Source organism: Lepidochelys kempii, chromosome 9 (genome assembly GCF_965140285.1).
Source record: "Lepidochelys kempii isolate rLepKem1 chromosome 9, rLepKem1.hap1, whole genome shotgun sequence".
Classification (NCBI taxonomy): Eukaryota; Metazoa; Chordata; order Testudines; family Cheloniidae; genus Lepidochelys; species Lepidochelys kempii.
The window spans coordinates 75,480,308-75,507,765 of NC_136388.1; the positions used below are offsets into that span (position 1 = coordinate 75,480,308).

General features: G+C 41.8%; 1 protein-coding gene across 3 annotated transcripts in view; it reads right to left on the reverse strand.

Moving 5' to 3' along the window:
* LOC140917648 (sodium/hydrogen exchanger 2-like) overlaps positions 1-24,749 on the reverse strand; it is a 75,330-nt gene extending 50,581 nt beyond the window's left edge. For all 3 annotated transcript variants that reach the window (XR_013636273.1, XR_013636274.1, XM_078854240.1), the window contains exons 1-5: positions 24,433-24,749; positions 21,521-21,984; positions 16,675-16,925; positions 8,000-8,217; positions 294-490 (exon numbers count right to left, since the gene is read on the reverse strand). Coding sequence is in view for 1 of the 3 variants with exons in the window: in XM_078854240.1 (XP_078710366.1) it covers positions 294-490; positions 8,000-8,217; positions 16,675-16,925; positions 21,521-21,984; positions 24,433-24,712 (1,410 nt within the window). In the remaining 2 variants the exon portion in view is untranslated. The remainder of the gene's footprint in view (positions 1-293; positions 491-7,999; positions 8,218-16,674; positions 16,926-21,520; positions 21,985-24,432) is intronic.
* Between the last annotated feature and the right edge of the window lie 2,709 nt (positions 24,750-27,458).

Consider the following 27,458-nt stretch of genomic DNA (forward strand, 5'->3'; position numbering starts at 1 on the left):
ATGGAAAAGACTCATGTAGACAAGGCCTAACAGTGGTACTCAGCAACTGTTGTCAACCACAAATATAAGACACATTCTCCCAACTCCTACCTCGTTCAGTAAGAATTCTAACCTCCGTATGCCTGATACAAGGAAAGGTCTGATAGCTTTATGTTCAATTCTTTTGTCCAATTAGAGTCCACACTAAATCTAAAGTGTCAGTATCAGCCATGTATCTGAAACAAAAACACTGTCATGCACTGTGCAATAATTGGACTGATGTAGGCATTCTATCATATTGATAGTATTCTTACCTGTACAAACACAGTGAAGAGAATAACTACAGTTGTGGCTGCAATGAAGAGCTTCTTTCTCGGGAAGTCAGGGAGCAAGAAAACCAGAGAGAAACAGATGGCACCTCTAAGACCCCCATATGCTATAATAAACTGATCCTTGCTGGTAACGGTGTTTACATGTAATCGGTTCACGAAGAAAGTCAATACAAGAACCCCTATTAAAGCAGGAAAGAAGATGGGAAATTAGCAAGCAAGAAGAGAACTTATACAGCATTCATAATGGCAGGAAACAGCTTGAAAGAAGTGGCTATTACATTTGTGAACAAATTACACATAAGTAGGAATAGGGCAGGGAAGAATTTGGTAATATACTACGCTCCTCCACTGGCCAGATCCACTGGGTTTCTATCTGTTTGGTACTAGCCCCAGAATAGCTAAGAATCCAGACCCAGTTATGTCTGACTTGGAGGAGACAGGAAATAGTGTTGAATGGCCATGGTTTGGTAGGTCTCATATATATAAGACATTAGACTGATCTTTTGGTAATATCCGTTGTCAGATACTGTCAACCTTGTGTGATGTCAGGATCTACTCTTAAAACTGGGGTTCCTTTTAGAACAAGAATGAGGTTTTACCCAGAGTTTTAGTTTATGTACATAGCCATCACTGAGGTGTTCCTAAAATATACAAATTAGGTTAGTGAATAAGAGCTAAGTATTAACTGAGTATTTAATAAATAATAACTATTATAGTACAATACAGTGTATTAACATATTTGTTTTGATGGCAGTTTAAAAAAATATTTTAAAAGTCACTTTGTTTCATATTAACAGTAATGAACAGGTCCAAGAATTCATATTCATCAATATACTAATGTGGAAATTGACCCTGGGAATTGACTTAAACAGTAGTTGATTCATTCTGATTGGTAATTAATTATTGGATTTTCTGGGTGATAAATACTCTCTCAAGGGCAAACTGGCAATCTGGTTTATTTAAATAATTTAGTTACAGTTACCTTTTGAACTGCATTTAGTTTTAACCAACAGCCAGGGCACATGAAATATTATATATATATATATATATATATATATATATATATATATATATATATATATATATATAAATTACCTTAAACTGGGGTATTTGGCAGTCTCTAATTCATCGAGATTAATACTATGTGAACTTGAAGTTTATGAAAGGTGCCACAGCAATTGATGCAATTTATAATCATTTGCAATTAAACAGAAGAAAAAAGTTACAGTTGGTCAAACTGTGGGTCTATTAATGACAATATCCCTGTTACAGAAACTGAGAAAGAAACATGTACATGGCTCTGAACTTCTAGGGCCTGATTCTGACTTCATTAACACCTGTGTGAATCAGGCCTTACTCCATTTACACCAATGGAACCTGTACAAATGAGATCAGAATCAGGCCCTTAACCACTAAACAGTGAGTATAATTAAGCAATAACAACAGAGAACCTGGACATTTCATTTCTTGAAGATTAATCTTCAAGATTAATGGCTGGTTTGAGAGCTGATAACATAAGAGGGTCATTAATTCTCTCCCCTGCCCCCTCAAATCACTACAGCTTTTTTTAAAAATGTTTTAAAGACATCATCCACCTTATTTGTTGGGAAATAAACTTTAAAAACAACAATATACAAACACCTCCCCATACGCTCTGATAACTAGCAATAACCAATTTCTATCACACAGAGGAACAATTTGGAGAAAACAAGAAATCTTGGAATATTCAGGAATAGCGAACATGATTAACTGGAACTGTGTCCATGATGTATTCCCAGCTCCCAAGCACCTGGGAATTAAGGCCAAGAGGAGTAGATAATGACAAGGACTCCAGTTGTCATTTTTAATGTTCTATCTAACTGACAATAATACTTTTAGTTTGAAAAAATGCTACATAGAAACTTATTTCACAACTAGACCAGAGCCAAACGCAGCCAGTAATTCACACTCAAATTAATTTTAAGTAGGATTGGTTAGTAATAAATACATTTTCCAGTCATACAGTCAATTATCATTTATGTCCCTTAAATTAACTCAGGGTCTGTTTGGTTGAAGACGTAGCATATGATTAACTATTTGGGCCAAAATATTTCTCCTTTTGGAGAAGCACCATAACAAACTGATAGCAGAAAATTCTAACTTGTTTAAAGAATGGCAAAATATTGGCGTCCTGGGGGCTGCTATCACCCTCTCAACTGCTTCATTTTTCTTCACTTTTCAGACCTCCTCCAACTTATGCCAGTGTGACTCTACTCTGCTGGCTTCAGTAGAGTTATTCCTGATTTAGTGCAGCATCAGCGAGAGAATCAGAGTGGCTCTACAAGTGGGATGGGGACCTGGAACCTGGTGGAGAGGGCCCAGCTGGTCCAATCAGATCAAAAATTTCTCGCCAGAAAGACCTTTTCACAAGAGCTTTATTCTCAGGTTTAAGGTCTTCAGATTGCCAAAAAAACCCAGCTACAAACGTTCTTACAGAAAAGAAAAGAAACATGAGTAGTGGTAAGTAGCGAGAGGGGCTTGCCACCCCAAGTACAAACCCACCAGGCCCCAATGGGTATGCACTTGGGGGTGCTAGCCCAACCCCTGCCCGAGTTACCATGGCTACACTACTATTTTTAGCATGGTAGCTTGATGAGAGCTAGTGTGAGTATGTCTCCTTGAGCTGGGAATTGCACCCTTAGCTCCAAGCGCAAACATACCCTAAATATTGTAAATAGGTGAGCCAGAGACCAAAATGTTTAATGAAATTCAACCCTGCATGAATGTTGGCCTGGCGCTCTTTGAAGTCAATGGGAATTGCACCTAATTATTACAGGGCTGATTTTGGTGTCATCTCTTCTTTGCTCTTTCTGTTTACAATATTAAACCGTTTCCGGTCATGTGATAAGTAAATAGAGAATTTGAGGTTTACTGCCTATTCTTGGAACACCAGAGCAGTTTGTTAGGTACTTTAATGTTTGTTACTGTCATTGTTTGTCACCCTCCTGCCATGAGCTGTTTTCAAACAAGGGGAGTCCAAATAATTCAGAATACTTTCTTCATTTCATTGAAAACAAACATTTTAAACAAAGGAAACCATTTTCTCATAGTAAAACACTCAAGGGTGTGCATAATTGACCAATAAATGTGCTTCCAGGTGCATTTATGGCACTCTGTCATTAACAGCAAATCTAGTCATCTATTAATAGCCAATAAAGCACATCCTGCCATGTCTTGTTGATAATCACTGAGTATCCAATTTAAGTAATTTGTTGATGAGCCTATTAAAGGTCAGGTCAAGTTTTAACCACAAAGGTATTTCTGGTTGCTTTAGTGGTTTGTAAACAGACACCCTACGAAGCAGCGTTCACAAATTCTAGGTGCCACCTTTCTTCTCAAAAATGTGCTATGCTTGTGAATACTTTGTACATTAATTTAAGATTAAAAGCATCTTTAATTTAAGATTAAAAGTTATAAAAAGCATCCCTAAAAGAGAAAAGAGACTGCATGGTAGCTACAAGCTTAGGGTGACCAGATGTCCCGATTTTATAGGGACAGTCCTAATATTTGGGGCTTTTTCTTATATAGTTTCCTATTATCCCCCACCCCCGTCCCCATTTTTCACACTTGCTGTCTGATCAGCCTATATGGGCTCCAGGATTAAATCCCAGTATCAAGAGGCCTGATTCTCCATTCCATTGTGGGGTCCCTTCCACCTGTGCAAAGTGGTTGTCAAACACCCCTCCTTGACTTTGCACAGATGTCAGTGACTCCATGTGGTGCAGGGCAGTGGAGAATCATGCTCCCTGAATGTCAAATCAGTGCAAGTTACACTCCTTTACTACTTTCACCCATTTTCCTGACCATTTACAAACACTGGAAAATGTCTTTGGGGGTTGCACCTGCTTACATGTGGTCTGGTTTTTGTCTGGTTACTGTAAAAGCCAGCAAATATCTAGGGCACAGCCTTTTTTCAGGATTTAAGAAGATCATTTTCAACTTCAAGTGTGTTAGAAAAGGATTTTGGGCCTATCCCTACGCTCCCATTTAGAACCTGGTCTTGGTCTCCCCACCCATGAGTGACTCTGTATTCTCAGGTGTGAGTTTATAAGCTAGTGACGGGGAGAGCAAGTTAGCCCTGGGTCTTGTTTAACTTGCCCATTTAAATGGCTAACCTTTCCCTAGCATGCCTGAGTTCTAGCTGTCATGGCTCTATATGAAAAAAGGTGTGTTGTTTCTCTAACAAACTATCTATATGAATTGAAGTGGTTGTGAAAGGTGCCTGACTCACAAACCCACAAATGGAAGTCCTCTTATTAGCTACAGCTTAGGAAATGCCCAGGCATTGGCAGTGTAAACTTCCTCACTTTAAGGCTTTGAGCCACATTTACTTCATTAGAATTCTGGGCTGGTGAGACCCCAGCATTATTTAGGTGTCTGAAGTGCTCTAAGTCAGACAGTCAGAGCTGCTCAGAATTGCTGTAGCATGGGGCACCCCAACATACTGGGACAGGCAAGGGACCCTGTGTTTCCCATAACTGCATGAGGGGAATTCTCCTACTGCTGGCCAAGGGGCTTTTATGGAGCAAAGAGTGGCCATAGTGAGAGGGAAAATCTCTCCTATATAAAACACTCTATACATTGTGCCCAGGTAGGTAAAGAAAGAAGAACAAAGACATAGAACAACAGGGCACAATACTAGGCTATATATTAAGTCTCTATATTTGCATAGTATTTGTTTATATAATGTCTCCAAACTCTGGGCTAGGAGCATGTGTTGTGTCCTTTATGGCAAGTGTCAAGGTTCCTTCTCCACTCTGAACTCTAGGGTACAGATGTGGGGACCTGCATGAAAGACCCCCCTAAGCTTATTCTTACCAGCTTAGGTTAAAAACTTCCCCAAGGTACAAACTGCCTTTTCCTTGAACTGTATGCTGCCACCACCAAGCGTGTTAAACAAAGAACAGGGAAAGAGCCCACTTGGAGACGTCTTCCTCCAAAATATTTATTTATATTTATATTATATCCTTTATTTTTATGACAGCAAGGAAGAATCCCTAAAAAAATAAGGTTGGGAGTATCCTAGGGTTGCTGAGTAAAGGAGAGGTTTAGCCCTCTGCTTTAAAAATATAAGATGAGAGAAAAAGTAATCATGGGGCCTCCACATGATCATCAGGGGAGGTGTTCATCCACTATTTGTTACCCACTGAATCTTATCCTGAACATCGCAGTGCCCGGCTCTGAAGCCTAGTTTAATCTCCAGTTTTGTTCCGTTTCAAGGATACCATTTGCCCATTAACATTTCCAAGCTGTTCCTATGGGAGAATTTACAGCTGCAGAGGTCTTGGTTCATATCATTTCCCTCATGTGCTGCAGAGAGTGTGGATTATCCTCTGCAAAAAATATCTTGATGTAACTGCAGCTCCCCTCAGTTGCTTATGTTCTTAGACATGCTAACTCAAAACTTTACCAAACCCTGGGCTTCTCACATTTTTGCTGGCCGCCTCCATTTTAAGGCCCCAGTGCTCTTCTATGCAGGAAAAACCTGTGTCAAAGAACAGAAACTCCATGGACATCAGCTCACAGGTTCCTTCCAATTTTCCCATTTAAGGGCAATGCTTCTCACAGAAGAGGCCAGGGGTTCTACCCCTCAGACCTGAGTACATTAGGGACTCCATGTGGAGATGCCTTGCCCCTCGGGTTGCCAATTTTTGTTGGATGTATTCCTGGAGGTTTCATCACATGACATAACCTTTAATTAAAGATTAATCTTTCATTCCTGGAGATTCTGGGCAACCCTACTTGCCGCTACACTGCTGTCTGGCCCCAAGCTCTTTGCTGCTTCTAGCCCCAGCTACACTCCATGCCTTCCACGCTGGAGCCACCAAGGGACTATAAAGATACACTAAGAGGGGGGCAGGTGAGACCAGTGGAGTCTATCTAAGCACCTAAAATAGAGATACCAACAAATAAATATGGTGAAAATTCCTGGTTATCACATACCCAGTGCAGGGAGCAGACCAGGAAGTTGACAAGGACAGGGGCATGTCCAGAGTGCTGCAATCTATAGCAGGTGTAAGTGCCTTTAAGGGCCATAATTACCTGACATAAATTAGAGCAGCACAGAGGGTGCTTGAACTTGTGTCGGACACTGAGGTAGCCCCAGGATTAGGGGCAGGAATGTAAAGTTGACACCGCTCAGTCAGACTGGAGGACTGGGGCAGAAATCTGTTTCTCTATATTTCTGGACAACAAGGAAGTTCGTCTCCACAGTAGAACTATTCCAAACATGTTTGACAGGGATTTTACTGACTGAAAACTAAAGTAGTAAAATGCGAAGCCAGCACTGAGTGCGGGTGGTGAAATCTGGCCTATGGTATATATGGCTCATACACCACAAGTCATGTGTTTTGTAGTGATGGTGACATGGAGGAAATGACTTCAGAAATGCTGCATCCTGCTAGATTTCACATTTTGTATCAATGCTACTAGCCATTTACTATTATTCCGTGGTGACGTTCAGATCTATTCAGGAAAGCAAGCCAAACTGATTCCTATCTCTAGGCTCAACTGGAGACATAGCTCATAATAATGGGCAGTGCACCGCTATACCATCTCAGTGGAAGACATTCTTCCACAGGGAAGCAGAATGGTCCAGGAGTTCCAGGACAGAGAGATCCTGTGTGCCAGATGTCACATCCCTTTATGGGATACAGCTTGCTCCTCCTGCATAGGTAGCCAGTTCTGCTGGACAGGGCACAGATGGATGGAGTCATGGACCTCCATCCTCCCTGCCCTCTTTGGGGCACAGTGCAAGCCCCAGGGCAGTAGGAGGGAGCAGTTCCTGTGCTACTGTCAGTGCAGGAACTGAAATTCTTGTTACCAAACAAGCAGGTGATGGGTTTCTCACATGCTTTCTGCCCACTGTACCCACATAAGGGCCAGGCAGAATCTGGCCTGGGTTTAAGTACAGTTACTGCAGTAGTTTTAAAATACGTCCATCCCACATCTACTGTAAGAGATGGCAACACATTGTGTATAAGGACTCTGGATTGATCACCCAGCTACATAGATGCGCATGGGGATTCACATTTCACTGCAAAACACAGGCCTCTGCTTCTCCAGCTAACAATACAGCTCATTAGCTCAGCCAGCAGAGAGAACTGCTTATACATAACATCCAGTCCACCACCTTCCCAGCTAATGGCAATGATTCACATGCAACCAAGCCAATACATGACTTATTTCTTCCAGTTAAGACAGCATTTGCCCTTGAATACACTTTAGAACAGCTGAGTACTCAGGAATCCAAGCCAATCCTGAGGCACTCATCTGAATCAGTCTGCGCCCAAGACCTACAACCATATTAAGAAGAGACAATAAGATTCACGCTCAAGATGATCAGCTCCAAAAACAACAAGATCACCCCCATTAGCTCAAGAACCAGTTTATCTTAACCAGTACACGAACAAAGGGAGTCAATCAAATTTTCTATTGAAGGATGTGATAAAGTGAACTGGAAACATGGTAGAAATACAAAGGGAAGTACTAAATGAACCAGCAGTTAGAATTAAAGATTACATTTTGAATGTTAGGCAACCAGTACTTTTCAAAGAGTCCCTCCCCTCCTACACTTAAATGTGATACATAATAAACTCCGAAATTGCACATTTCATTCCCACAAAGAAAAATCAGCTTTTTCACCATACCTAGCGCTCTCCAAATAAGACAGAAAATGACGGTAAAGCAAATATAAGACCAACTCCACTCATGGTTGTCTCCAATGGTAGAGACCCCAAGAAAGATGAAGATAAGGGTATCACTAACACTGCTCCACATCTTCATAAAGTATTTGATTGTAGTGTGAGACTTTAGAGAGATGTTCGCCTCCACATAACGTTTCATGCCCATGGCACACGCAATAATACTGAGGAAAGAAAATAAAGCAATTATATATGGTACATAGCTTGGTTGGAGGAACATGCTAGATAGGCAAAAATTATATCATAGCCTTTCCAAGACAATGTAAGACTTAGTTTAGGGCAGATTCTGGTATGCTGAGACTCACTCAGTAGTACCTTACTCCCCAAGTCATTCTATTAAAAATCAGTGAGACTACTTGTGCAGAAAGAGACTACTCTGTGTGAGTAAGGGTATTTGGATCTGGCCCTTAATAAATAAATGCTAAGTTATTACATTTATTGTAGGGAGGTAGGACACCTATAGCTAATGTTGCCCAACTCTTTCCATTATAAGACCCTGTTTTCAGTTCCTTATAAGTTTGGCAAACTTTAACAATTTGGGCTGAAATTTTCAATCCTGGGTATTTGCCTCCAGCTGATGTTTTCTGGAAAATTTCAGCAAAAAAGGTTCAGCTGTTTCTCAGAATGAGGTTAGGGGGAAAAATACATTGGTTTGCCTATGTTAAAATATTCTTACAAATATTTCATTGAGAAGATCTAGCACCTCCTCCATGGGCCTCCTTATTTCTAGCATTTCCTAACTTTTGAGTGTTTTACTTTGCAACTTTGTAACATTCTTTTAATGTAGCTTTTTAATATCACTATTAATATATTGCATATGTCCACTTCCTGTAATCTGTTTGCCATCAGCAGTGCAACATTGACAGATTCTAATCAAGACTTAACCTCAATTTTTGGAATCAAAGACTCATAAATATTAGATATACAAAAGGCCTGTTAGATAATAACCAAGTTCATTTCCCTGTCATAGCAGGACTGTTCCCTACACACAATACAAATTGCTCTCTGCAGTACATTGTTATTTGTATTACCATGGTGCCTCAGGGTCCCAGTTATGGATCACGCCCCACTGTTCTAGGCTCTGCAGACGCACATAACAAAGAGGCAGTCCCTGCCCTGAAGAGGTTGCAGTCCAAGTGCAAGACCAGAGACAATGGGTGGATGCTAAAAACTGGCAGTAGGGAGCATAAGGAAATGATGAGACAATACTGAAGAGACAAGAATTACAGAAAAGGAACGGGAGCAAATTCTGACATAAGTTACACCAGTGTAAATCTGAAGTAATTCAGCTCATTCAGTGGAGTTTACACCACTATGACACCAGAATCTGGCCCATAAAATTTTGATCTCTCAAAAGCATAATAGTGGTATAATTTCTTTTTTAAAAGCATAAGTTCTTTAAAAAAAAAATCTTGAGAGTATTTCCAGTGTTTTTCTGTATATCATGTCTTTTTATAACTCCATTCCCGTGCCACCCCATGTGCCCACAGAAACCAGCTCTAACTCACAGATCAGTATGGCACATAGAATAATGCTGATGAGCTGAGCATTTATTGCCCTTTCATAGCTTCCACACATTCTCAGAGAGGGCTGTGCTGAGAAGTAGCATGTGATGAGGTTGGCTGAGGAGAATGTCATGCACAAAGGCAATCACCCAGATTCTGCACTGTTCTCTGATGCTTTGGGAAGCATATCTGGTGAATTCTGGCCCTAAAACCATCATAATCAGCCACAAGAAGATCATCCCAGTACAGAGGAACCTTCAGAATACAGAGACCTGAGGTAGCAGCTCCTGTGCTGCTGGCATGAGGGGTGTGAAGAGGGCTTCTTCAAATCTGGCTGATCCGGGGCCAGAGGCAGCCAACATAGCATATGAGTAGCCTGCAAGCTGTTCTAACTAACACCAGGGACTGGCCCAGTGCACAGCCAGCCCAGGATGGAGGAAGTGCATTTTACATTCCCATCCCCATCCTGAGCTGCTACGTTCTTTAGCCACAGTTGAGGAGCTGGCCCCTTAAATCAGCTGAAGGACTACAGAGACCTCAACTGATATCAAAGAAACCTTACTGAACATTCACTAGGCTGCATGATGAACACAGAGCGGGCCTCCAACAGGACCACTGTGCTACTGAGGAAATTAGAGAGTGTCACTACAGCAGTAACATTTTACCTCTTCGTGTATTGTACATACCAGGTCATTTTAGAAGTGTGAAGCACTTTTTACCCTTTAATTAAAACTTTTACCCTTTAATTGTTCATGGATAATTGGTTATTGAAACTACAGGATACATGTGGTTAGCCTAATTCATCAGCTTTTCAAATCAGTATAATTTCAGCCTAGCAATCTCAGAAGGTCAAAGCAGTTGGAATCAAAGAGCCAAAGCACTGGTTGGGGTGGGGGGCGGTGAGGGCATGTTACTTTGACTGAAACGCATTGTACTAAAGGACTGGCTGAATGAAGGCAAGACAAATATCAATTTCTGAATTCTCATCACCATTGCTATTTTGACAACAACTCTCTGAAGCAAAGGGCTTCGTTTTCTTCTAATCTACATCCGTGTACATCAGGAGTAACTCCCCTGAAGCTGCTAACATTACACTGAGATAAATTGGTCTGATCTACATAGGATCTAGCCTATTGACTTTAAATTTTACTTTACTGGTGACTGCCACTCCACTGTTTTCCAAATAGCCATTGACTACTGCTGGTCCATTCTATTCATAATTCATGCTCTCAGCTGGTGGTCATTCGGCATATAATACAGGGACCACAGAATGACAAACTTACTCAGTGGGAAGCAGTATACACTGCCGAGGAGATTAGCGTTGGACACTGACTGCAAAAAACACATTCTAACTGGGTGTTTGGGCTTTATTGGCAAAGTCACAACGGTGTGCCAGCTCCCAGTGAATATACAGTTCAGCTATGGGCATGAAAAAGAGAGATAATGAGAACATTTCTGTCCAACTTTCTCCTCTTTCCCTCCCTCCCTCTCTTTGATTTTAATCTCATCATTTTTAAGTCTTATTTTACCTGTAATTTCCATCCTTTCTTATTTCATATGCGAGTCCCAGGAAATTGGCAAAAAAAAAACCCCACTACTTTTTTGCCTCCACTTCTAAACTGCAATGAAATGCAGTGAAATGAGGCAGGGAGAGGAGCTCATCTGTCCTTTCTGTGTTCACTGCCAAAACGTTGGGCAAAGTACATCCTAGTGTACAGTGGGAATAGAGAGGACCTCAGGAATAAATGTGATCATTTTCTGCTGGAAATTGTCAATTTTTCTAAATAGGGGAAATATGTGGCCACTGGGAAGCCTGGATGTGAAGATCTGTACTGAGCATTAATAATATGGGTAGGGAGCGCTATCTGTAAGGGCAGCAAATAGTGTGTTTCAACAACTGAACAGAAGGATGACAACAGCAACAATGGCCAAGGTTTCCATGAGATGAGATCTCACATGACTATTTTTCTGCAACCCATGGAAAACCAATGAGCCTGATTCTCCTCTCACCAGCCTCCTCTGTCCTCTGCTACTAGTAAAACACCATTAATTTCAACATAGTTATTCCTGGTTTGTACTGCTATTAGCAAGAGCAAAATGAGGCTCATCTTCTTGTGATCTTTCCCCCTCTGCTGGCTCAGCAGCAGCTAATTAACAAACCCTTATTGACCCAGCTGTGCAGATATTTACAGAGCAAAACAATGAAGTTAAACTACAACCGTGATGTTAATTTCAAAGCACAAAATAAAAATATTGTTAGTTTGGGGAGAATATTTTCAGGGTACTAAACTGGTATCACGAACAAGAGAGCAATACAAAAAATGTGCTTGACAACATCTTCTTGGAAGGTAGTTTAAAAGGCTTAAGAAACACAAATGAGCCATAAGTGTCTTTCTACTTATATTTAAATCTTAAAATATACCGTTATCTGTAATCTCAATTTCTTATGACAAGGAAGTAGCTGTCCAAGCACCCATTTTGATCCAGAAATGATGCATTATTGAAAAGGAAAAAAAATGGGCTCCATGCTGGGTACAGTACCCCGTGACAGAAGGAAACACCATTACGTCCGAAAGCCTTCTCCTTCCATGCTGATTATGCAGCATATTTATTTCACTGTTCAGTCACATGATACTATAACAGAGCCTTAGTTTACCTTTTCCCCTGAACTATAATTGTTTCAGCAATACTGAAATATTGCTTTGTACTGGCCATCTAGGAAACAAAACCTGCAAAGTATAGACGATTCCTATTTTTACACAGCGTAGTATCATTGGTTTCAACATAGATCATCCAGATACTGCTGTATTGAACTGGTAGGTGGACGTTTAATGTTTCATTTTCTTTTCATCATCAGTATTATCAATATTGGAGTTGTCTATAAGGCAAATATCACTGGAGTCTAGGTGCACTTGACAGTCATTAGGGAAATACTAAATATCTTTACTTTTGTGTTTGTCAGCACTAGATGAGTCCACTTCCTGAGTCAGGGTCAGAGCTAGCAACCACTGTCAGGGAAACGGTCTGGATGACCTCATACAGTCTTTTCCATCTATACTGCCTTTGATTCTAAAGTAAGATCTCTTTGTCCATTAGAAATACTGGATCGAGTTTTGCAGGACTAAATCAGTTCTTCTTCAGGCACAATTCTCATTGATGTTAGTGGGCGTTTTGGTGTCTGATTCAAGATTGAAGGATTTAGCCCACAGTTAATCATGTTCCTAAGGTTAAAGTCAACTTCTTCAAATTAAAAACTAGCATCTCTCAATTACTATATAAAGCTGTACTTAAAGAACCTTGATAGCTCCAGTTAGCTTCCCCAGAGACTTGTAGGGGAGTTTTGTAAAGGAAAGGTGTCTCCATTCCTTAGATGAGTCAGTTTCTTGAATTCTTTGTTAGACTGGCATTGAAACTAAAGTACAGATATGATTTTGCAACATTTAAACAAAAATAATTTCTGATGTTTAAAAATCTTTATTAAAGGAGCCACATATTTTAACTGTAGATCAGATATCAATATCTTGCATTTATCTTCTTGGCTATCAACCTCCAATATTTTCAGAAACAAAATGTAGATATAGATAGTTCAACAAATACCAGGTTCCTCTTGTGACCTTTCAGTGCTGCCACTTCCCCATGCACTTTCAGTTATGGAAAAGATCATCTCTTTCTGTATGGTCAAATGCCTTCTCCACTTCTAGAGAAGGCATCCTCAGCACCCTCTGCATTGGGCTGATCAACTACAAGTTGAACAACATGCATTTATGTATCCCTCAGTTTTCTACTGACAGTCAGTAATCTTATGACTCCAGGTGCTGGAACTTTACAAAAACCACTGAATACCAAGAGACTTGTGATGAAATCACAAGAGTTGGGAATCTCCAAACATCCTGTATGTGTTGACTCCTGAGACTGCATGGAGTCCCAGTGGCTGAAGGGCTTCGCATTGGCACAGTGGTCTGATCATATGGAGCTCACTGAGGGACCAGGGCCAAAGTCAGGAATGCAACATTCAAGGGAAGCAGCAGAAGCACCAGTGAAGGAGCTCCCTACAGGTTCCCATGTATGCTTTAGCATAGTGCTGTTTGATACACTAGAGAACCCTGAGTGAGCACCATCAGGGTCTACACTAGTGGTTCTCAACCAGGGGTATATGTACCCTTGGGGGTACTCAGAGATCTTCCAGGGGGTACATCAACTCAGCTAGATATTTGCCTCATTTTACAACAGGCTACATAAAAAGCACTAGCAAAGTCAGTACAAACTAAAATTTCAAAGACAATGATTTGTTTATACTTCTCTGTATACTGTACACTGAAATGTAAGTACAGGATTTATATTCCAATTGAGTTATTTTATAACTATATGGTAAAAATGAGAAAGTAAGCAATTTTTCAGTAATAGTGTGCTGGGACACATTCGTATATTTATGTCTGATTTGGTAAGCTTTTAAGTGAGGTGAAACTTGGGGGTACACAAGATAAATCAGATTCTTGAAAGGAGTACAGTAGTCTGGAAAGGTTGAGAGCCACTGGTCTACACGAACTACTTAATGCGCAGTATGACATTGCACTAAACAAATCACACCCCCATAGAGTGCATCACCCCACGTTGTAGACAAGCCCATAGTTACACTCATCCTAATTCATACGCACTATGCTACAAGCCAGATTTTGCTCTCAGTTACGCCACTGAAATCAGGTACAGTAACTCCTCACTTAAAGTCGTCCCAGTTAACATTGTTTCGTTGTTACATTGCTGATCAATTAGAGAACATGCTCATTTAAAGTTGTGCAATGCTCCCTTATAAGTTGTTTGGCAGCCGCCTGATTTGTCCACTGCTTGCAGAAAGAGCAGCCCATTGGAGCTAGCTGGTGGGTGGTTGGAACCAGGGTGGATTGGCAGCTCCCTGCTCCCCTAAGTTCCCTGTGTGACAGCTGCCCAGCAGACTATCAATTGCCAGCAGTTCAGCTGTCCCTGCCCCCCACTGCCATGTGCTGCTCCTGCCCTCTGCCTTGGAGCTGCTCCCGGGAGACTCCTGCTTGCTGTGCGGGGGCGGGGTGGGGTATGAGGGGGACTAATGTCAGGGTGTCCCCCTCCCCCCTGCTCCTGCCCCCCGCTTACCCCATCTCCATAGAGCAGGGGGACACACAACAGGGCTCAGGACGGGGGGAGCTTGAAGGCAGCAGCTGCTGTCTCAACTTGCTGGTCTACTTAAAATGGCAGTGTACTTAGAGTGGTGTCAGCATACTTAAAGGGGCAATGTGAATCTCTCTCTCTTCTCTACCACACATAGGGTGTGTGTCTCTGTCTCTGTCTGCCGTGCTGTCTCCCCTCCCTCCATTCGTGCTGCCTTCTAGAGTGTGAGGCTACATTAACAACAATGTATTAACCCTTGAGCCTCAGCCGAGTGCTAGTTCGTCATTTAGCAGGAAGGCATTCCCAGGGGAAATATCCCACCCTCTTCCACCCTCTGTCTTCACCACCTCAACCAAGCTTCACAATCATCATTGCTGTGTACAGTATTAAACTGTTTGTTTAAAACTTATACAGTGTGTATATACATATATATATAATATAGTCTTTTGTCTGATGAAAAAAATTTCCCTGGAACCTAACCCGCCCATTTACATTAATTCTTATGGGGAAATTGGATTCGCTTAACATTGTTTCGCTTAAAGTCGCATTTTTCAGGAACTACAACATTAAGCAAGGACTTACTGTATAATTCTACTGAGGTTAGTGGAATTATTTTTAATTTACATCAGTTTAACAGAAAGACGAATCCGGTCCCTGATCATGCATGATAGCATCAAGGTCAGTGGGTGTGCGCCTGTCTATCTGTCTACCTACAATCAAAGAGTCATTACGCACATTGCCACTTCATAATCTAAGTGTAGGGAAAACTGGTAATCGTGGATACCACTGTGTTGTAACTGTTGGCGATGCTGTTTTGTGACACTCACGGTATGTGAAAGTATACCTGTGAATTGTGTTGATTTTGAAAAACTAAGCTAAAACACAAGGAGCCAGATCTTGCCCTGGGCTGAGCAGGGGCATGCTGAGGGGAAAAGATCACCTTAGCAACAGTAGGACAGAATAACGAACACTCAACAGAGTGCTATGGGACTGGCTGCTGTGCACTGAAGTGCTATAGCCCCAAGGGCTGCAGGCCAGGAATGCAGTTACGTCTTGGCCAGGTACCATGTATGCTGGAGTGTACACAAAGTGGGGGAAAGTGTGCAATCTTCTTCTTTTTTTTTTAAAGGAGAAGCAATGTGTAACCTATCACACAGTCATCCCAGTCACCATGAGCAATCCTGCCTGCTCAATCATACCATCAGAAAGTAAAGGCAGGATATAGACCTAAATAAGCTAATCAGTAGGGATGGGCAAATCACTGGAGATAAAGTTAAAATGGACTTAAGTCTTGCCCAAAACCCAGATCAAACCCAATTTTTTCTGATGTTCAAAGAATCCAATCAACCACTTAGTGCACCTCTTCATATCCTGGTACTGACTGGAACTCAAAATACTACTAGAAAGCCTGTTCTGGCCCAGCCAAAACCACAAAGAACTGGAAGTCTCACACATACTGACCATGCACATTTTCCAGACCAAAGACACTAAACCAAGCTTGAATAAGCTTGCAGACGTTTGGATGCCTGACTGAATAGATGAACCATTTGAAATCTGTCCAGCTCTAATAATCAGGGCTATTTATGATTTCCAGTTTTAAAATACACAAGCTGGCTCCAATCTCTACACCCTGAAATTTCAACCTAAGTCCTTTAGCATTTCAAATCATTTAAAGTCAGATGCCATCTGTTCTGTGAAACACTGCTAAGGCCATTTCTTTGTCTTTTAAATCCTCAGAAAATGTGAGCGCATTTGAAGAATGCATATCACCATTTATGTGTAATTGTATAATGCATGCAATGTGGTTATGTCCCAGTACCATTTCAAAGGCTTTTATATTTTTTTGTTTCACTTAATACTGAGATGTTTATCATACATCTCACGCTAAGCAATGCTGATGTAATCATGACTGATTCTTTTCTGAATATAGCCAAAAGCATTAATTGCATGAATAAGAAAACCCGTGCATATACTTACGCCACAATACCAGAGAGGTGAAACATTTCTGCAGTGAGATAGGAAAGGTAACTGTACAGGAAGACAAAGAGGGGTTCAATTACACGGATATTCTTGGTAAATCGTGTGGTAAAGGCAGCAATCATCCCGAATAAAAGGCCTACCAATACCCCTCCTATTCCAACCACAAAAAATTTCCCAATTCCTGCAAACACATCCACAGTTTTGATTGTTGACATTTCGCAAAAGGATCTAAACAGCTTGTACAGCACCTAGAAGAAAAATAAAAGGAAAAAGAGAGAGAAAAACAAACATTAGCTAGAGATGACCACAGGCAACAGACACATCATTAAATGTTTGTGACACTTCTGCCTATGTGGTGAAATGCTTTCCTAGTGTTATGACAATAACACTCTGTTCTTTTTAACCAATGGGTTTTGCCTCATTTTTACATCATCTACCCTATGGCCCTGCAAGGATTTCCAAGAAAAGATAAAGCAGCCTAAACCTTGGCTCTTGAGGTTTCAATGGATGTGGCGAGTGGTGGGGGCGGCCTGCCAGGAGCTTGGTCAGGTGTAAAGGCATACAGTTCCCTCACGGCCTGCCCTAGACCTTTAGATCCCTGGGGAAAAACAGAGTTTCTCCATGGCCTGTCACATGGGGGACAAACCCCACCCTCCCCATGGAATGATACCTAGGGGGTGTTCTGCAAGGAGATCTTCATGGAGATTTTCTCCCTCTAAGTCTCCACTAAAGATTTGTTGTATGAAAGAAACTAGCAATAAGAATTTGTCTGTGGGATGGAACGTCTCAATTTAATGGTTCCAATTAGACTATGAAGCTCACCCCTTACTGATGTGAATGAACGGGAAGAGATGAACTCCTACCTTTGCTGCTGATCCATGAAGGATTATAAATACAAACACATTTACATTGTATATCTATAATCAAAGCATTTAAATACATATTATTTCTCACTATCTTCCTTCTACTCACATGCCAGTGCAGTTAAAATCCTAAACATTAACAGGTTTCAGAGTAGCAGCCGTGTTAGTCTGTATCCGCAAAAAGAACAGGAGTACTTGTGGCACCGTAGAGACTAACAAATTTATTAGAGCATAAGCTTTCATCGGATGCATAGAATGGAACATGTAGTAAGAAGATATATATATATATATATATACACATACACATACAGATAAGTTGGAAGTTGCCATACAAACTGTGAGAGGCTAATTAGTTAAGATGAGCTATTATCAGCGGGAGAAAAAAACTTTTGTAGTGATAATCAAGATGGCAGTTGACAAGAAGGTGTGAGGATACTTAACTTAAGGAAATAGATTCAATATGTGTAATGACCCAGCCACTCCCAGTCTCTATTCAAACCCAAGTTAATGGCATCTAGTTTGCATATTAATTCAAGCTCAGCAGTTTCTCCTTGGAGTCTGGTTTTGAAGCTTTTCTGTTGCAAAATTGCCACCCTTAAATCTTTTACAGCTAGTGGCATTCTGTTATTTTCTTTGTTGGGCCTCTCCTGGAGTAGGTGACTTCTGGGTACTCTTCTGGCTCTGTCAATCTGTTTTTTCACTTCAGCAGTTGGGTATACCTGCTTTGTTGGGCCTGTCCTGTAGTAGGTGACTTCTGAATACTCTTCTGGCTCTGTCAATCTGTTTTTTCATTTCAGCAGGTATACCAACCTACTACAGGACAGTCCCAACAAAGAAAATAACAGAACACCACTAGCTGTCACCTTCAGCCCCCAACTAAAACCTCTCTAACGCATCATCAAGGATCTACAACCTATCCTGAAGGACGACCCATCACTCTCACAGATCTTGGGAGACAGGCCAGTCCTTGCTTACAGACAGCCCCACAACCTGAAGCAAATACTCTCCAGCAACCACACACCACACAACAAAAACACTAACCCAGGAACCTATCCTTGCAACAAAGCCCGATGCCAACTCTGTCCAGATATTTATTCAAGTGACACCATCATAGGACCTAATCACATTAGCCATGCCATCAGGGGCTTGTTCACCTGCACATCTACCAACGTGATATATGTCATCATGTGCCAGCAATGCCCCTCTGCCATGTACACTGGCCAAACCGGACAGTCTCTATGCAAAACTATAAATGGACACAAATCTGACATCAGGAATCATAACATTCAAAAACCAGTAGGAGAACACTTCAACCTCTCTGGCCACTCAGTAAAAGATTTAAGGGTGGCAATTTTGCAACAGAAAAGCTTCAAAACCAGACTCCAAGGAGAAACTGCTGAGCTTGAATTAATATGCAAACTAGATGCCATTAACTTGGGTTTGAATAGAGACTGGGAGTGGCTGGGTCATTACACATGTTGACAAAAAGAAAAGGAGTACTTGTGGCACCTTAGAGACTAACCAATTTATTTGAGCATAAGCTTTCGTGAGCTACAGCTCACTTCATCGGATGCATCTTTCTGCGAATACAGACTAACACGGCTGTTACTCTGAAACCTACACATATTGAATCTACTTCCCTAAGTTAAGTATCCTCACACCTTCTTGTCAACTGTCTAAATGGGCCATCTTGATTATCACTACAAAAGTTTTTTTCTCCTGCTGATAATAGTTCATCTTAACTAATTAGCCTCTCACAGTTTGTATGGCAACTTCCAACTTACCTGTATGTATATATATATATATCTTCTTACTACATGTTCCATTCTATGCATCTGATGGAGTGGGCTGTAGCCCACAAAAGCTTATGCTCTAATAAATTTGTTAGTCTATACAAGTACTCCTGTTCTTTTTAAACATTAACAGTAACTCCATCAAGTCAAATTTTGGTTGTACATCAGGCTGTTGATGCAGCCAATGATACCAGCAGTTTTATACCAATCACTGAAAGCAATGAGTGCACTATCATGAGTGGCAACTCTGGTGTACCAACATTCTGGCATGCAGATAAGCCCTGACCCAATACCTGCTGAAATCAAGGCGAATTATTCCATCAACTTCAATGGGCTTTACAACAGACTTTATAACAGGAGACTTCCTGAAGTGGGGAGCTTTGCAGAGATGTTGGACCTAAATATCTTCCTGCAAACACTGGCTGTTGATTAAAATGGACAATTTCACGCTAAACTATTTCTATAACCCGAATTTGATGTAGAAGTATTGGGCATAACAGGTCCTGATTTTTTACTGTCCCTTTTATTTATAGGGAAATTAAATTGTTGAGAAATAGTCTTTAACTTAGTGTTTTCCTGACTAGAATTCTTCAGTATAAAAGAGTACCGTATGCAGTATAAAAGACACTGCATAATATAAAGTGATAGGCAGTGCCTGACTCCAGCTGCAGAATCTTATTTTGAACCCACTTGAAGAAACTGGTATGACTGAGTCAGCATATTAGATCCAATCCTGTATTCCTCAATGCCCAAACCTCACAAGAAACAAAGGACTGGGCACATTAGATAACAATAGAGACACTTCATCTGATAAGCTTTATTTATTACTATAATGTATTGAGTGCTGATAGTCTACTCAGCACTGTACAAATATGAGGATGTTTCTCAGGGATCTCACTATTCAGGGGCTAAATTGTGCAGTCTTTACCCACCCTGGTGAACACTGAACTCAATGGGACTGCTCTTGTGTAAAAGCTCACCACTGTATACATGCTCACCGTTATGTGGACTCTATGACCTTGATCCACAACCTTCTGGCATCAATGGAAAGACCCCATTGCAGTCAGTGGGCTCTGGATCAGGCCCTAAGTGAGTTCAGAATGGGATTCTGCAGCTAGAGTGGAGAAGAGGGAAAATAACTCATTTTTAAACTAAATAAGTCATTTTTTAAATCAGGAACCAGGCTTGGATTTTGCTCCTCAGAAGATGAGACACAAAGGAAAGTCACTCTTGTTATTTTAAATAAAGTAACTATTAAGTGGATTGAGATTTAGTTCATAGTAGAAAGACGAAGAAGGTACATATTAACAGATTGTCCTTTCAAAACATGTCTGCTCCTGTTATGACAATGCAGCAAGTGTCCATCCAAACATTTTAAATAAATAACAATTTTAGGGCCTGATCCTGCAAGGTGCTGAGTTGGCTCCAAAGAACACTTTATAGATTCACAGGTTTTAAGGCCAGAGGGACCATGATGATAATTTAGTCTGACCTCCTGCATAACTCATCCCTGAGAGCAGCTGATTTCAATGGGAGCTGAGGCAGCTCAGCACCAGAATCATGCTTTCTTGTAGCCAATAATAGTAGCAACAAGATACTTTTGTTTTACTTTTTAATTATAGTTTGGTCACTGAAAAGGTTCCCCTCCCTCTCCCTGCCTCCTCCCCCCGCCCCTTTTGCCAATCTAATTCCCATATTGACGATGTTTCTGAAACAAAACCTGTTAGGCTTCTCCACAAATTTACTTTTTCTCTTCATATCTTAGTGTCTTCATGTGCACATACTGGCTCTAGGGGAATGTTACTGAGAACAGACTGTAGATACTACGCCGTTATAGATCATATCCTCCTAACCCTTTCGCACTGCAGTTAATGAGAGCTCTCCATAAAAATCAATGGGCCAGATTCCATGGGCCCTTTCTACACTAAAAAAAAACCTTACACTACTGTAATGACCACTGCTTGTAGCTCCACAACATCCCTGTAAGGTAGGGAAGTGCTATTGTCCCCATTATACAGCTGGGGAACTAAGGAACAGAGAGATACTAAGGGACTTGCTCAAGGTCATACAGGAAGTCTTTGGCAGGACAGGGAATTGAATGTGAGTCTCCTGAGTGCCAGGCTAGCACTAGCCACAGGACCATCCTTCCTCCGTACACTTAATACCAACATAAGAGATAGTACTTACCACTGTAACAGCATCATTTAGGAGTGATTCTCCAAAAACCAAAATGTGAAGCTTTTCATTGACATGTATCTCTTCAAACACAGATAACACTGCTACAGGATCCACTGCAGCAATCAGACTGCCAAACCAGAGATTATGGAGCAACGATATATCCTGCAGATGAAAGGATTTCACTTGGCATATCCCATACAGTGAGAAGCCAATCCCAAACACATTCCATATAGTTCCCACTACAGCATACAGAAGAATAGTCCCAATGTTCTCGAAAAAGGGACGGCTGGGCATGAAGTACCCTGCATCAAGGACTATAGGTGGCAGTAAATAGAGGAAAAAGATATCACTGTCCATGACTGGTGGGGACTTGTCGTTTAAGCCATAGATGATTCCTCCCATGATGAGCCCCACAAATATCAATAAACAGCTTTCAGGCACAACTGACGGCAGCTTGTTAAACAGATGAAATGCTGGTGAACAGTAAAAAGATTACATCATTATCCAGAATCAGCATAATATGTTGACATCATCATTTCATCTCACTTTTTTATAATACAAAAGAGGAATCGCTCCACGTTGTCATTTTTAGAAGAGAGCATTGTGGGGTGTGAACTGATGCTGTTTATCCTAAATAATAATTTTCCCACTTAATGCCAGTAGGATTCTTTAGGTGAGCATGAAGTGACTTTAAAAAATGCTGCAAATGTTGGTAAAATGAAAAGTTAATAAATAAATAGCATCCTATAGCACAGAGGTTCTCAAACTGGGGGTCGGGACCTCTCAGGGGGTCATGAGGTTATTACATGGGGGGTCGCGAGCTGTCAGCCTCCACCCCAAACCCTGCTTTGCCTCCAGCATTTATAATGGTGTTAAATATATAAAAAGTTTTTTTTAATTTATAAGTGGGGGTCGCACTCAGAGGCTTGCTATGTGAAAGGGGTCACCAGTACAAAAGTTTGAGAACCACTGCTATAGCACCTTTCATTCAGGAAGATCCCAAAGTGCTTTACAGTTTTATATACTCTATTGAAACACAGCCACATCTGGGGTGAAATACAGCTATCTTGCTACACAACATCAGTAGACAACATTTTTTTAAAGAGAAGCTGAAGAATAGCATATAGAATTCAAAATATGAGGGAAAATTTAAAGTAGGTGGAGTATATTTACCTAAATTGGAATTAGGCTAGCACACCTCTAATTTTGCCAAAAGTGCCAGGAGATTTTTAATAACTACAATTGGTATATTCCTCAATTCATCACAACAAAAGGTTAAAAGCTATATATTTTAGATAACAGTACAGTAGGCACTGAAAACAATCTACCTAAGATAAATATACATGAAGGAATTCAGGATAATAGATGGCGTAGGGTCTAAATAGCATACTCTCTTCAGCATCACAAAAGTAGAGAGCAACAGTTCTTTTTTTTTTAAATTGTGTTCCATGTTTCCAACGAATGTTCTTTGTCAGAGAAAGCCTTCTTATTAATTATAAAGGAGGGCATTTTAATATTCACTAATCATTAGCTCTTTAAACAGTTAGAATACAACATTGTGAAAAGTGAGCTCAGCACCTCCGGACAAGAGGTACATCCAGCTACTTTGCACAGATCTAAACTTTAAAAAGAAATTCATGCAACACAAGTCATGAAAAGAAATAAACCGAAATAAACCAAACTGAAATGGAAAAATTAGAAAAAAATCTTATTAATCATTATTTGTATTGTTTGTTTGTATTACCAGAACTGGGCTCCTAGAGTACTCGGTGGCATACAGACTTAAAACAAAAGACTATCTCTGCTCCAAAGACCTTACAATGTAAGTAAGCATCTGATATTTCATATTTCTGAATAATTAAATTAAGGTTAAGGGGCTTCTGCAGTACTAATGGAGCTCATAGCCTGTATTTATCATTTCCCTTCTTATACCATATTACTCTTAGGCCCAAATTATTCATTGTGATGGGCCTGATCCAACCCGCTCCTCATTCTTAACTCCCATTGACATCAGTGGAGACCTGTGTGCAGAAAAGTTGCGAAAGCAGGCACATAGTTCAGGATTATTATTCACATTTGTCACTCCAGTTATATAATTACACAATTACTCCCATTATCCTTTCTGGACTCTCCTCTCCCATGGATACGTGTGTGCAGTTCATAAGTTTTGCATGTATAAACTTACACGTGGCTTTGGAAATGTCACTATCATTTGCAGCTGCAGTATTACAAGCTGACAAGCAATTTTGTGGGGGTTTTTTCCATTTGCAAATATGGCAATTTAATGTACAGTACTCTATTGAAACCCAGCCCCGGAGAGCCGGGGAGCAGGGCTAGGTTCGCACACAGGAAAAGTCTCGCACTCAGCTGCAAGGTGCTTAGCATTTGCTTACAAGAAAGCCTCACAAACCCTGTGTGTCTGTATGTGTGTTTGGAGGAAAGGGGGAGATAAAGAAACAATCAGCCCAGAGGGCTATCTAGTTTGGTATCCTGTGAACAAACAGCCCTACCTGACGCTGCAGAGGTGAAATGCAGTCAGCTTGAGCAGCTCAGGACCATAAAGGGAAGAAGTTGTTCTCTTCTATCTAGCCCAAGATTTAAAAATATTATTGATAACTCATTTCCCACCTGAGCTTCCCCAGGTTATGAGAAGCTGGCTGGGAAGTGCATGTGTTGACTGTCTTTCCCAGGCCAGGGCAATTCAGTCAGGCACTGGGCAGGATGGGGCATTCAGAGACTTTGAAAATCTCACAGACAGATTTAGGGGTGAGGAGGGTTTTAGGCAAGGACTTTCCACCCTAGCTGGGGTTTGACAAACAGATACCCAATGCAGGGAAGTTCTCAGAGTATCCCTCCCCTGTTTGAGCTCTGCCCTTCTCCTCTTCCTCCTGCTGTAGCCCAGAAGAAACCTGGCTCCTTACCTATTTTGGCCAGAGAAGCTAGCATGATCCAGAGCGTTATTTCAAAGGGAACCTGCACGTGCTGATAATCCAGGGAGAAGAAGACTGTGTGCACAGAGGATTCATTATCCTGGGCTTCCTGGGACCCCCAGCTGGCATTCTCTGTGCCACTGTCCTCGGGGGACAGCAGCAGCAACGGTCCCTGGAGTGCACTGACCACAGGAGCACCCAGCAGCAAGGACAGGCAGGGCCCCAGCATCCATCCTGCTGCAGCCTCCCATCCCAGCCTCTGCCTCTCCATGAGCCCTGGAAAGTTGGTGACTGGCTGCTTCCCAGCTCCTGGCTGCTGCTGCTGCTCTGACCCTGAGTGGCTGGGCAGGGCTCCAGCCTAACAGGCCCTGCAGGAGCCACTTGTGTGGGTGGGTGCGAAGGTAGGAGCCACTAAGCAGCCCAGTGAATCCCAGCCCTGGAGAGCTGGGGAACAGGGCCAAGTCCGCACACAGGGAAAGTCTGCACTCAGCCACAAAGTGCTTAGTGTTTGCTTACAGGAAAGCCTCACAAACTCTTAGTCTGTGTGATTCTGTGTGTGTATGGGGGAAGGGGCGGGGAAGATAAAAGCAGGATCCTTACTGTTTTGGGCCTCAGCCACCCAAATTCCACTGCCTAAATGGAGAACAAGTGTAACTGTTCCTTCTGCACCCCCCCAAACCCCAGACCTAGAGGCAACATAAAAACCTGGATCTTCAGGCACTGCTGGAGGTGGCTGGTTTCGGGCCCCAGTCCCCCAGGTCTAGTGCTTACACAGAGAACTGGTATAGATGACACCTTTGCCCGATGCATCTTCCCTTTGGTAAACCAAATGCAAATCAGAGTATCCAACAAAAATAACTACAACCAGCTAATACAATCACTTAATTAAGCATGCAACTGGAGGGTCTAGGATGGAGGGCATCTCAAGAATAAATTCCAGCAATAGTTTGTTGTCTTCTGCTGTCAGGAGCAGAAGAGAGAGCTATTTCTGTGTTTACTTTTCATGCACGGCACTCAGCTACCACAGGGACGGGGGTGGGGAGCGGCATGTAAAATGGGCATAGAGAGAGAGATGTTATTAACTACCATATCTGAACTTCAGGGGCTTTTGATTACTTGGCCATTTCTTCTCAGAACAGTTTCTTATACTGCAGTGGCCGGTGTGGCCACTGGGAAGGTTCAGGGATAGGTATCCACTGACTTTAGGGGATACTCTTGCACTCATTTTGAGAAGCAGAGTATTTGTTTGACACATTATCAGACACATTAATAATATAGAGGGCGAAACACAGAAGGCCAAATCCCTCCATGATTTCACCAGTGATGTTTCACCAGGGATGAATTTAGCCCATGCAGCACAAGCAATTAAAATATGGGGGCCCCAGGCTGCTGCTGGACTAATCGATGACCCATTTTTTTCTTCAGATGCCCAAAGGACACCAAACCCAAGCTGCTAATGACATATTGATGATCCATTTTTCCTATAATGGAGAGCTAGATGGAAGACCAAAATCACACATGTATGTACTCTTTGTTTGTCAATAACACACCATGTCCCAATTTCTGATATTATTTTGTAGGGCAGAAAAATAAACAGGAATCTTGGGAAACAGTGATACATTCTGAAAGGCACCCTCCCGCCCCTCCATTTAACATTATTTATCTGCTTTTATAATGTGCCTTTAACAGGAATTTCTACCTTGACTAAAGAAAATGATGTCTTGACCTCTGGGCAAACTGAGATTTCAAGAGTTTTGGAAAAAAATCTCCTTTTGTGTGGAAAAAAATGACAGGAGGAAATCCTGACAGGGTTCCCTTTATGCATTTCTCCATAATCATTCCTTGGAGTGGGGAACAAGGCCCCTCACAGTTTGGAACAAATGGGGGTTAAGCATATGTGCACTGTTCCTTTAAATATTAAACAGGAAGTTTGGTGGCAGGGGGCTGAAGTGATCTAGGCAGAATCTTTATAGTGAAACTCACAAAGAGGCAGAAGAGTCTTGAGAACATGCTAATAAATTTCCTTGTTCAGTGTCGGAAGTAAGTGACTTTGTGATCATTTACCAGGGTGTTCTGCCTCCAGAATCCAAAGATTCTTGGGATAACTCTAGGAGTTGGGTGACCATATTTCCCCAAGTAAAAAAGGGACACTGTGTTGGGTGGCTCTAGCCACCTGCCATTGCCACTCGCCTGAGCCCCGTGCCTCCCACGGCTGGGGCTGAGCCCCCGAGCCCCGCGCCGCCTGAGGCTGGGGCTGACTGCCCAAGTCCCATGCTGCCCAGGGCTGACAGTCCGAGCTCTGCCATCCAGTGCCTCGTGTTGCCACTTGCTCCCCAGCCCCCACAAATGTTCCTCCGTACCCCCTGGGGGTGTGCACTCCACTTTTTGCGGGAAACTGAGCATTTGTTCCATTTGCTCTTGCCAGCTGATCATCAGTTGTCAAGAGCAAGTGGGATAAATGTCCATTTTTGCCAAAAAATGTTGGGATGTCCAGGACAGGGCTTAAAAAGGGGACTGTCCCAGCCAAAACTGGACATATGGTTGCCCTACCTAGGAGGCCAGGACCACCTGCACCAGCTATGAGTCCTCTCTCTGGTTCCTAGATGTCTTCCACTGGACCCTGTCTCACAAAGTTAGGTTCTTCCACAGGGAAGAGGCCATGGAAAAGTTAATGCCCCAGAATGCATGAAGTTTTGAGTAAATTCCCTGCAGATTTGGGAAGGATGAAGTCCATCTCTCTGACACTCTACCCACCTTCTCCCCATGTGCAGGAACCATCCCCTCTGTAAGGTCTGAGAAAAAGGAGATGGTGCTGCAGAGATGGATGATTGCCCCTCCTGGCCGCTCCTCTTTGGGCAGGGGTGGGCCCTGTCTGCATGGGAATCCCAGGGGATGATTGAGACCTTCATTGTCTTTGACAAAAAACAATAATAAAAAAATCAAAACCAAAACTTTTCCAGAAATTTGCATCTGTTGATTTCTGTGCTAGGGAAATAACAGAGGCACCCACAGTTCCC